The sequence below is a fragment of the Pleurodeles waltl genome, chromosome 1_2 (genome assembly GCF_031143425.1).
Source record: "Pleurodeles waltl isolate 20211129_DDA chromosome 1_2, aPleWal1.hap1.20221129, whole genome shotgun sequence".
Lineage (NCBI taxonomy): Eukaryota > Metazoa > Chordata > Amphibia > Caudata > Salamandridae > Pleurodeles > Pleurodeles waltl.
This window is the reverse complement of record NC_090437.1, coordinates 193,179,260-193,190,885: the sequence shown is the minus strand read 5'-3', so window position 1 is coordinate 193,190,885 and position 11,626 is coordinate 193,179,260. Positions and strand designations below refer to the sequence as shown.

At 39.5% G+C, this 11,626-nt stretch overlaps 1 protein-coding gene across 1 annotated transcript in view; it reads left to right on the top strand.

The window, feature by feature from the left end:
* TRIM14 (tripartite motif containing 14) overlaps positions 1-11,626 on the top strand; it is a 201,462-nt gene that overhangs the window by 43,295 nt on the left and 146,541 nt on the right. Inside the window, exon 2 of the mRNA XM_069237697.1 lies at positions 10,276-10,371. Coding sequence (XP_069093798.1) covers positions 10,276-10,371 — 96 coding nt within the window. The remainder of the gene's footprint in view (positions 1-10,275; positions 10,372-11,626) is intronic.

Genomic DNA, 11,626 nt, shown 5'->3' with positions numbered 1-11,626 from the left:
CCGATCACCTCTCCCCACTGGGAATTGCGGCTGAGGCTGGGCAGCTATTTCGGCTCTCCGGGATCCAGCCTCACCTGGCAAGCCTGTCCATGATTGTGCCACAGATCTCCACTGCACTCCAACTCGACGCCAGTCAGATGGCCCTGGGAGAGGCAGTGGGAAGACAGACTGACTGCTCTTCGAGCTGAGCTCTTCACAGAGCAACCACCATACTTGCTGGCCAAGCCACACTCTTCCATGTTCTTTGTTATGAAAAACATGTATCTGAAAGGCTAAAGAAGCCAACAATTTTACATTAAAACTTTGTTTCTATCAAGTTACTGTATTTCTGTAAAATATGCACCCATTGCAAACAGATGTATTGAACCTGCAAGATATAAGTTTTATTGCTTATAGATTTAAAATTATTCTTTCTTTATTCCATGCTTGATAAAATGGGTTTTATTGCATAGAAATAAACACCTATTATTGAGTGCAAAACACAGTACACTTTCTGTTGTGTGCTACACAAGTGATTATGAGTATAATTCACTGAAGTAGATATATCTGACATCCCTACAGAGGACACATATGCATTGTGTATTCTACACAGATACAGAGTTTGGGAGAATTAGAAACATAGCCTAAACTTGTGATATCCATTTGCAAAATGAATTGATAATCAAGTGCATTAGTTTCCTCTGATGAGCTGAAGTTCATGCTTTCTCTGCAGCCTGCTACTCTGCAAGCAATACGCACACTGTGTCCTGATGTCTGGTCATTGCATCACTGTAGGATACAGTTGGAACATTTTAGTGGGTCTGCCCCAGAACCCAGTTACGACTCAAGAAGAAGTATCAGCTGGTTCCCCATTAATGCCATCCAGTGCAGGCCCTGATCCCACTCTTATATGTGTATCTGTATTTATTCATTAAGATGAACAGTATTAAAGAGCCAAACACATATTACTGTCTTCTAGACATGGGCAGTAGTGTGGAAGAATGGGACTTCAATAAAGATTACAAGTGAGATATAAACCAACTAAATTTTGCCTATATTTGTATGTGCAGAATTCTGCGCCTGAATGCTGACTCCTCACAGATGTAAGTATGGGTTTTATTAGTAAATGCAGGAGCGATATTTGGGAGTGGAAGAGAAAATGGGCAGACTTACTACTAAAAGGGTTGAGGGTAGGGAGGAGTAACAGGTTTATGGAGAGTCAGGGAGGGACGTCACCAACCCACATAACAGTAAGCCAATTGCATTATTCTCAGGATGAAGACATGTAACTTACACCTCTGTAGTAAGTTTACTCTCAGAGTATCTGAATACTTATCGTAGTAAACTTACTATAAAGTGTAAACGTAATCAATCTTACCTTTATAAATAAGGCCCACAGTGTCTGTGTTTCACCCGATCCCCTTCCTGGCCTATATCTTCACAGCATTTATTTTCTGGATGTTGTTTGCCTTATCCACCCCTTACCCAAATTATTGTATATGGGTGCCTTCAGTTTTTACACCACACAGTCTGAAAGTGCATGCATTGACCAATCCCCCCAATTTGCTGCTTCTTCATGGGAGCAGTAGAGGCACCCTCTTGAAGTGGGATGCCCCTCTTTACCATCATCAGTGCTCATGCCAGACGCTACTTGTTAAGTGTTATTTCAACTTTCACTGTGTTCCTAGGAGGACCATTTTCATTTCTGGGTCTATTACTAAGAGTCCCCAAGACAATATCCATTCTCCACACGTTATCTACATGAAGAAATCTCCCATTCCCATATTGCAGCAAAAGCATGTCCAAATACTTTAACATTTGTGAATTGTTTCTCTCCTGGAGGAACTTGTCAATATTGATACCCTTGTGGCTGTGCAGATGCAGTTGATGAAAGGTTTTAAGGTCATTCGTCCCTTTTTGATCCCTTTCCTTTCCCATGATCCGAATCCTTCAAGTTCTTTTAGTTCATTAAGGCTTTCACATTCCTCAGAGGTATTTGTTCCTCTGCTGTTGTTTTCTATGCTCTTGTTTCAGACCAGAGGTTCGTTTATGGTAACTGGAGTGAGTTGCCAAACTGGCCTCCTTGAGTGCCACACACATTTCCCTTCTTTTCCCCTAATTTCAGCCCGATCCTGTGTCTTCCGTGACATTGAATTCCCATTTATTTGTGATGAGAAGTTGAATTTCCCAGAAATGTTTCAAACTATCTGGGACTTGTATTCTGCCATCCCACCCCGGTCAATGCAGTGTGGATCACTTAGAAAAAAACAATTAAGTGATTTGGTGGGATGCCTGAATTAATACCAGCCACTGGTAATTACTCACGCCGCCTTCCAGTCTATCATATTTTTGCCACTATGCTACTATAGATAGATTCAAATCAGTCTTTAGTCCTGCTCCGATGGGCACACCCCCTCCGGAAACACGTGGCCAGGTCCTCTACAGATTGAACATAAGGACGGCAGACCATTTGCAATCTTTTTGGTCTTGGCAAGGACCCTTGGGCATATCTATTGGACTTACAATATTTCAATGAATGAATGAATTTAAACTTATAATGCGCCCAGCTACTCAACAGAATGTCCCGGCACACAAAGCCAGCAGGTCATGAGGTAAGCACCGACATTCAAACCTGGTTAAAAAAACCTTGTTTTCAGTTGTTTTTTAAAGAGTAGCTGACTAAAAGCAGCATGCAATTGTAACTGGAGCTTATTCCACGCACTGGCCCCTAGAAAAGCAACAGAGCTGCTACCTGTTCTAGTCTTCCACACTGTGGGTATCACTGCCAATGATTTATTAGCCGATCTTAAATTTCAGGGGGGAGAGTGAGTGGAAGCTGACCCTTGGTCTAAGAAATTTGGTCCCAGATTGATATAAGGCCCTATGTGTCAGCACCAATGCATTGACACAATTTTGTTTCCTTATTGGGAACCAGCGCAAATCACTCAGGTGCGGGGAAATATGCAATCTTACACAGTGTTTCAAAAGAAGGCGGGCTGCTACATTTTGCACCACCTGTAACCGCTCCACGAGATATTCCAGCAGGCCTAAATAGAGCGTGTTGCTGTAATCTAATCTCAATGTTATTAGTGCCTGAATAACCTTTTCAGTGAGAGCAGAACCCACATGTGCCCACCACAGATTTTGTTTGTGGCTTGAATGAAAGCAGGTCATCAAATTTCAAAACTTATTTATTCACAATGCCACCCTGAGGGCCAGGAGAGGCATTTCAATTATAAAAACAAAACATTATAAGTGGAATGTTTCAGCTAATCTGAGTCACAGATAACTACTCGGACCACATTCTAGTCTATCATTTATTTGCCCACTATGGCATTCTAGACAGAGGCCAGCCATATGAAGATTACCCCTCTGGGCCAGAAACACAAGGAACCCTAGACTGGCAGAATGTGGATGTAACTTGACCTGATCTTGCCAAAGTAGTCAACAGCCACCGGCTTCCCCTAATTTTACAAAGGTCATTGTCTGTGAGGAGGAGTACAAACCCTGGAGGTGTGATCACCTTGTAGATAGCAGTCCTCCCCCTTAAAGGCAGTGGAAGTTTGATCCGTTGTTTGGTGTTATCAGAAAATATAGTAATCCTCAGTTCTGAGCCCAGGTATCGAAATCTACACCTCGGATTGATCATCTAATTTCCCAGTTACTTAAAACTGTATCTCACCACTAACAAAGGCCAACCTGTAGGCTAAGCCGTGTCTTCATATTCGTTGGGTAGATTACTTACTTCTGGAAGTATGTGGCCAGTTCTAAATGCCTCACTTTTTCTTGGAACTCTAAGGACCAGAAATGTTTGGGTCCCTCACACATATAAGACTGTCCTCATACTTTGAACTTCTAACTTCTCCTTCTTGCGAGAACAAAGACTGAAGAACTGCTCTCCTGTCCTAGATATTTAGAAATCAAGCTTAGCATTCAAAGTATGCGTCCTCCTAAGGGCATTGGAAAGGCCACTTTTAGCCCACAAGAAAGCTAGGAGCACAAAGTAGGTAATCTCTAGCTTGCTGCTTTCTGACTAGCAGAGAACGTGCTCATATTCTTTCAGCCACCCAGACTGAATTACCCTTACTCTGAGAAGTCAACCTGCAGGTTTGACACTAATAACAGTAAGAGCTTGGTACTCACTTAATGCGTCCCCGGTGCGGATGCGTGTTGTACCTCTGCCTTTCACAGAGAATCCAGTGTGGCTGTCACTGAAGGTTTCCACCTGAGGCTGAAAATGCTTTGTTTGAAGAGCTTTCTTTGTTTCCGGTCCACAGGAGGTACAATGTATAAATTATCTCTCCCACCACCACCAGCTTCTGGAAAAAGGTTGTTATACTTTTCACTGCACTTGGACCTGCCTCCACCAGAAACCAAGTAAAGATAGTCATCAGCATTCTATATTTGTTGGCATTCAAATCTTCCACCAATATGCAGCAGTGACAACTTGAGATTTGATGCAACCTTGGACAAACTGAATCTGACTGTTTTATGGGAGTTCTCCTGTAAGCAGACAGAAGGCATGGAGGAATTATATTTTTCTGTTTCTTTAAGGCATCTTTCAGTTTGCTTCAGTGTCTCACTAAAAAAGATATCACAGTCCTTTGTTTCTGGGTTGAGGCTGATACCTGTGTGTGTGTTACCTCACACTGTGCCCAAATGGCCTGCATGTTGCCTGCTTTTGAGTTGGTCCAACAGACATTCACCAGTACCTGAACAAGCCTATTGTTTTTCACCAACACTGTGGAAATAATGGGGCAGTCACAAACCTCTGGGTTTCTACCTTTAATGTCTTTTGACAAATTAATATCAATAGAAAAGTCGAGATAGAAAATATAACCTCTGTTAGGTCTTTGCAACTGTAGGGGAGCATTGCTGGCCAACCCTCCAACCATAAGAGACAACAACAACCTCTAATAGCGGTGTCCAATGTGACTTTGAATTCCCAGTTACCTTACCATCAGCAAGACATTCCATTTGATCTGCAGTACAGTTGTAATTCACAGCCCACCCATGGTTAGTAAATGTCTCTATCTTTCTCATCCCCATTGTTCTGCTCCTTGTGGGTCTACCAACTAGTACAGAAACATTTAGTGATACTGAAGAACTAAAAATAAATATTTACATAGTAATGGAGCTGTAGATTATGAGTGTCTATCTTTGATAATACACATATTGATTTTAATTGAAAATATGGCTACCAAATCCCAGCACACATTTATTAGATGCATTAAAATATGTTACCTTTACTATTGATACCTCCAAACTTAATACTGTTTTAGCTCTTTCTATCACTAATTCAGTTAATATAATCACAGCACTACCAGCAACACATCATTGATGGCCTATTCAAAACAATATTTAATTACTGACTCAAAAGAACACTGCCCATAAGGCCACCTAAACACACACAACACAAACGCACACATTTACTTCAAATATAATGAGAAGTACATTTTTCTATTGTGTGTGTGTGTCTAATAAATGGATAAATAGTGGCTACTAGAAGGACAGATAGGCTGATTCAAAGCTTTCTAGGGCTTTACAAACAATTCAAGGCGTTTTGACATTTGTAAATGTTTAACCATAAAAAACAAGTGTATGTTTACACAGTACACAAATACAGTGTATCAGTACATTTGCTCAGAATTGCTTTTTAAAGGTCCCCCTTCTCATCCTGAAAATGTATTTTCTCTTACCTCCAAATGTAATAAATCAGGGCATTTTCAGAGCGGTGAAGCACCAGATAAATGTATGTGAACACCCACCAACTTGTGAGTGTGTTTGTTTTTAGATGTGTCCTCACTCTTGAACTCCCATAGCCTGCTCCGTGAAGGAGTTATGCTGACACATACAATTCTGTCATACTGGTGTAATGGTACTTGTGAATAAATCCATTTTCGAGTAAATAGGCAAATTTTTGGAAAGTACAAAAATAAATTAAATTGTTTAATGATACTTTAGTACTCGAACACCTTTATAAATCAGTGGCTAACAACATATTGTGGGGGGGCACTGCCTCTCATCCCAGCACAGTTCGCCCCATTATATTCTGGTAAATGCAGTACGCTTACTTCAAAGTTGCTGTAGTGTCTTACTAAAGTTGATGCAGGTAGTGCTATTTTCTCAAGACACTTGTATGTGGGTTTAGCCCTTTATCGGTAGAGAGTAAAAGTAGTAGAGAGCAGAGAAACGTCATCTTGGGTTGCTGAAATGCTGCCCAAATCTTCACAGGTCACAGTACCACTCCACAGACACACAGGCAGTACTTAATTTGTGCTTGTTGTTTCCAGTGTGCGACACCAGCACTTATTTTTGAGGGCCAGCACTTAATTTTTTGCCTCAAGCATTAACTGCGAGCAAAAGACACATATGGGAAAGATGGAGGAAGAGAAAAACAAAAAAGTGTCTCAGAGGAAGAAAGCTGCATGAGTGAGCTGAAGGGGTAGGAAGTGTCCGTAAAGGAATTAAAGAGGCTTAAGATGGCTTCAGGATCACGTTGCCTCAATATTCGTGTTCGCACATTTAATTGCAACAGCCACATGTTTAAGAGGAGGGCTTTGGGCACTAGCACCTTTTTTTTTTTTTTTTTTTACAAATTAAGCACTGCACACATGTATATCCCAGGTGCGCTCATCAGCTCATTGGCTCAAGGGAGCCTTTTAAACACAAGGTGGGGGGGAAGGGAGCACAATGCCTCTCATCCCAGCACAGTTCACCCCATTGCATCCTGGTAAATGCAGTACGCTTACTTCAAAGTTGCTGTAGTTTCTCACCAACGTTGATGCAGATAGTGCTGTTGTATCTTGACACATGTTTCTGGGTTTAGCCCTTTATCAGTAGAGAGCAGAAGTAGTAGAGAGCAGAGAAAAGTCATCTGGGGTTTTTGATATGCTGCCCAAATCTTCACAGATCACAGTACCACTCCACGGGCACAGAGGTGCATCCCAGGTGAGGTCATCAGCACATTGGCTCAAGGGAGTCTTTTAAACACAAGGGGGTAGGGATCACACTGTCTCTCATCCCAGAACAGTTCACCCCATTGCATTCTGGTAAATGCAGTACACTTACTTCAAAGTTGCTGTATATTTTCACCAAAGTTGGTGTTGTCTCTAGACATGTGTTTCTGGACTTAGCCCTTTATCAGTAGAGAGCAGAAGTAGAAGAGAGCAGATAAAAGTCATCTGGGGTTGCCAAAATGGTGCCAAAGTCTTCACAGGTCACAGTACCACTCCACAGGCACACAGATGCATCCCAGGTGAGTTTGTCAGCTCATTGGCTAAAGGGAGCCTTATAAACACAGAGAAGGGGGGCACACTACCTGTCATCCCAGCACAGTTCACCCCAGTGCATCCTGGTAAATGCAGTATGCTTACTTCAAATTTGCTGTAGTTTTTTTCAACAAACTTGGTGCAGATAGTGCTGCAGTCTGTAGACATGTGTTTCTGGGTTAAGCCCTTCATCAGTAGAAAGTAGAAAGCAGAGAAAAGTCACCTGGGGTTGCTGACATGCTACCCAAGTCTTCACTGGTCAGAGTACCACTCCACAGGCACACAGGTGCAACCCGAGTGGGCTTGTCACCTCATTGGCTCAAGGGATTATTTTAAACACAAGAGGAAAAGGAGCACACTGCCTCTCAACCCAGCACAGTTCACCCCATTGCATCCTGGTAAATGCAGTTCCCTTACTCCAAAGTTGCTGTCGTTTTTTACCATAGTTGGTACAGATAGTGCTGTTGTTTCTTGACACGTGTGTCTGGGTTTGACCGTTCATCAGAAGACAGCAGAAGTAGTTGAGAGCAGAGAAAGGTCATCTCGGGTTGCTGAAATGCTGCTCAAGTATTCACAGTTTACAGTACCACCCAACGGGCACACAGGTGCATCCCAGGTGAGCTTGTCAGCTCATTGGTTGAAGGGAGTCTTTAAAACACAATAGTCAAAAATGACAACATCAAGGTACATGAAAAAACATTTGTTACATAAGGATGACATTTTTGCATAATCACTAACTTCATGTAATGATGAGGTTAGTTAACCTTTAATAAGAAAAAATAGTCATATGAAATCAGCGAATGTGCTGGACAGCAATTTTAAAACATGATCTGTTTTTATTTTCATACACACACACCCCTTTATGTTTATTACAACATTTAATTTTAATTCCCATATCTTTAGAAATTTCAAAATACATCTGCATATAATCACTCTGTTGAAGCCTTGCACAGTAGGACAATTACTGGCTAGAAACGTATATTGCAGTATGGTTTTCAGTTGACTTTGATTAAGTTTTACTTGGGGCTCTTTAATTAAGAAGCATTGCCCAATTTAAGCATTTGAGTAATGCAGACATGGCTGAATCGTTATTACCCAGAATTTAATTCACCACAAACATCATACTTCAACATATACTTGGAGACACAGTCAACCCACGATTGAGATATGAACATATAGCAAATATTATTAATTAACAGATCGGAATAAAACGGTTCTCGGTTCAAAGTTGGGACATAATTCTTCTTGGGTATTTGATTTTGAATTCTCACAGAGCAATCCAAGGTAATGTAGGAATCTCTTCTTTTAAGTTTGGAAATCCTGTATAATTTAATTGTTTGAAATGATTTGCATAGTAATATTACTGATATGGTGAATGTGTACTTCATCTTCTGCTTTCGATGAGTTCTATTTGAAGCAATTAGGAGAGGGCATTACCAAACCATAACTCAGTCGTAAATTATGCTAAATTCCAAAATATATTATCATTCAGCTTCCAAGTATCTTTTTCATTTGCAACCTCACCACAGTAAATATGCCAAAGAGAACAGGTTTCTGGAGACATGCAAGACATGATTGACTTCTATCTGGATAGAGTTTTTATAGTTTTTGCAGATAATAGAAACAATGTAAGTTCTAACCCCAGCTGGCCAGTACTATTATTTTCTTATAGAGAGTCTTTTATTCACTTTAGTGGGCGATGTAAGCCTAAATAGAGGTGTATTTAATATGCATGATGACTGAATCAGACATAATAGATTCTAAACTGTTGATAATGTGTTTATTTGAGCGTCTGCTTTCCCTCAAATAAGATGAGAGAACTGTAGGAAAACCTGCAATGGAAATCTAATTGTCCTGATTAGATCTTCTAGAACATCTGTGTTAGGTCCAAAGATTATGTTTAGATCCCTCCAGGGTAACTACAATTCCAATATATATTAGATGGGCCAATAAACTAGTTTATGCTTCTTGGTGTATTTATATATAGATGACACAGGTATGAAGAGTTTATTTTTTTCAGCTCAATATTCCAGACAGTATCCAATTGCATATAGAGTGTAAATGATGTAACTAATTTCTCCTCACATTATAAATAAAGCATGTCCTTTATATTTCATACATTTCATTCATTTCCCATTTCATTTTATAGTGTTAACTGTTCTTTAGTCTGAACCTACTGGCGGTAAGCCATCCTGTGAGTAATGCATAACTGCTATTGGTAGCTGCAGTTGTTTGCAAACCATTGTGAATTTTGGATTCATTATTTTAGTCAATAATATTTTCATTGTACATTGTGGATCACCTATAAATTAACAGATTAGGCAGTCAGCTCATCCTTATCATTTTAAATCTTACAAGGAGGGAATAGGCTTAGTTTAGATCAAATATTGTAGTCTGAGCAGATGGTATTGGTCAGATTCCAATAACTGATGTAAAGTAGCTGTTTGCAATTCCAACAAAATTATATTTCCTAATTTAGTTTGTTGTAGTAGACAATATTTGAATGTAGAGAACATTGACTGAGAGTGTTTATGCACAGCTAATATGAGCACCTTATTTTTTTTAACCTTTTGACTCAATAATGTTAATAATCTCCAGAAGCATTGTTACAATATTGTTCATAAAAAAAGCTGCTGTCTGTGTATAGTAGGATCCTTTGTGTCTATTTGTTTACATTAATATCTTTCAGCTAAGTGATAGGTAGCTTTGTAGGTAGATTTTTAGCTCTTTTGAAGCATACCAAATGGGTATTCCTATGGCCTGGGTTGTTTGAGTTAGATGGTGTTTCTTCTTTTTCCAGACATGCACTTCAGATGCTCCGGTAGACTTTATCTTTGATATAATTGGTATGAAAATTCAAGGGAAAAGGACTATTATTTACAGGAATTCCTTCACACACTTTTAGAGATCACATATAAACTGTGTAGGCTGGCCTTTTCTGATGAGACGTATGATAGGTTTGCCCATGTTGATTTTGATTGTTGCTTTTATGTTGTGCTAATATAGCCTCATGCTTAACTTTCAGAAACTGACAGCAGTATGTTTGAAACAGCTCAGAATGAACAAGAACCAGGAACTTGGCAATGTCAAACAAATAGGACAGGCTGCTACCGACCTCAAGGTAATAAAGTCACTCCTCACCTCTATTGTACTTCTACAAACCTAAACACGTCTCAAAACATGATCTCATTGAATCTGTATGCTAGTCAATACTTGTATGCTAAACATGCCCACTGGATACGGGGGACTCTTTTCTCTCTCAAGTGTCTTTTTTTTAGTTATAATTCAGAGGCATGTTTTACTGACTGTATTGGCACCATGTTTTTTTATCATATGGACATCCCTAAAGGTGGGTATGTCACTTTTATTTAAATGTATAGCTATATATGACCCAAAAGTGCATTTAAGACGCAAAATTAATTTAAAGATCTTTCTAATATGGTAGTTATCACTGTAGCTGATGTTTTACAATACAGAACGTCCTTATGTGAAGCGACTGGCCATAGGTTAAGAAAACATTTACATGCAGTCTTCTATAGGATAGGGCTGTTGCCGAACATATCTGCTCCACTGCATCACAGCAGAAAATTATACCTATGAATAGTCAAAACCCATTTCTTTCACAGGGCATGAGGCATTCCACAAGCTTAATTTACGGTAAGTTTCATTACTTTAAAATCCTCTACAGCTTTCGCTTTCTTTAATTTCTTCGTAACTGGCTGTTTTCCCAATATTCACATCCAGCTTCACTAACTTCTGTTAATAAATTAAAACTGATATCATGCCCGGTAGAGTCTGGTTACACATGTAACAGAGATCCAGAAAATTCCAGGAGAATGGCAGTCAATACTGACGAATCTGAAAACTAGAACTAGATTCATCACTAAAAAATGGCAAATACCAAACACAGCTTTGTGTGATTGAACATGGATTAAAACCAAAAACAAATGCATAGAAGCATCATATTAAGGAACATAGATCTATTCATTTGGATTATAAACATACTAAAATAGATCTATAAAAACAATTGCCATATAGTGTAATTTATTATAACAAATCTAACAGAAAATGTGAGCAAATAACAGTAATTCAGAGCAGTAGCACATTTTCTATGCACCAATAAGAATCACATGTCTAGTCATGTGTATTATACCTTCAAAGGATTTTCTGTATTTGTTCTACGTACAGAACCATATTGCTATAATAACTTATATGCAGTGGGTAATATATTCCAAGGTCAGACCAATTGGATTTACAATGCTTGTTTTGTTAAAGAACTGTGTCAGAACATCCAGATAAATGAACTACTGTGGCAGCTGGGGCAGTCATTTTAGGCGTCTTATCCTTCAGTATTGCAGTAGCACGTTTGAATATTA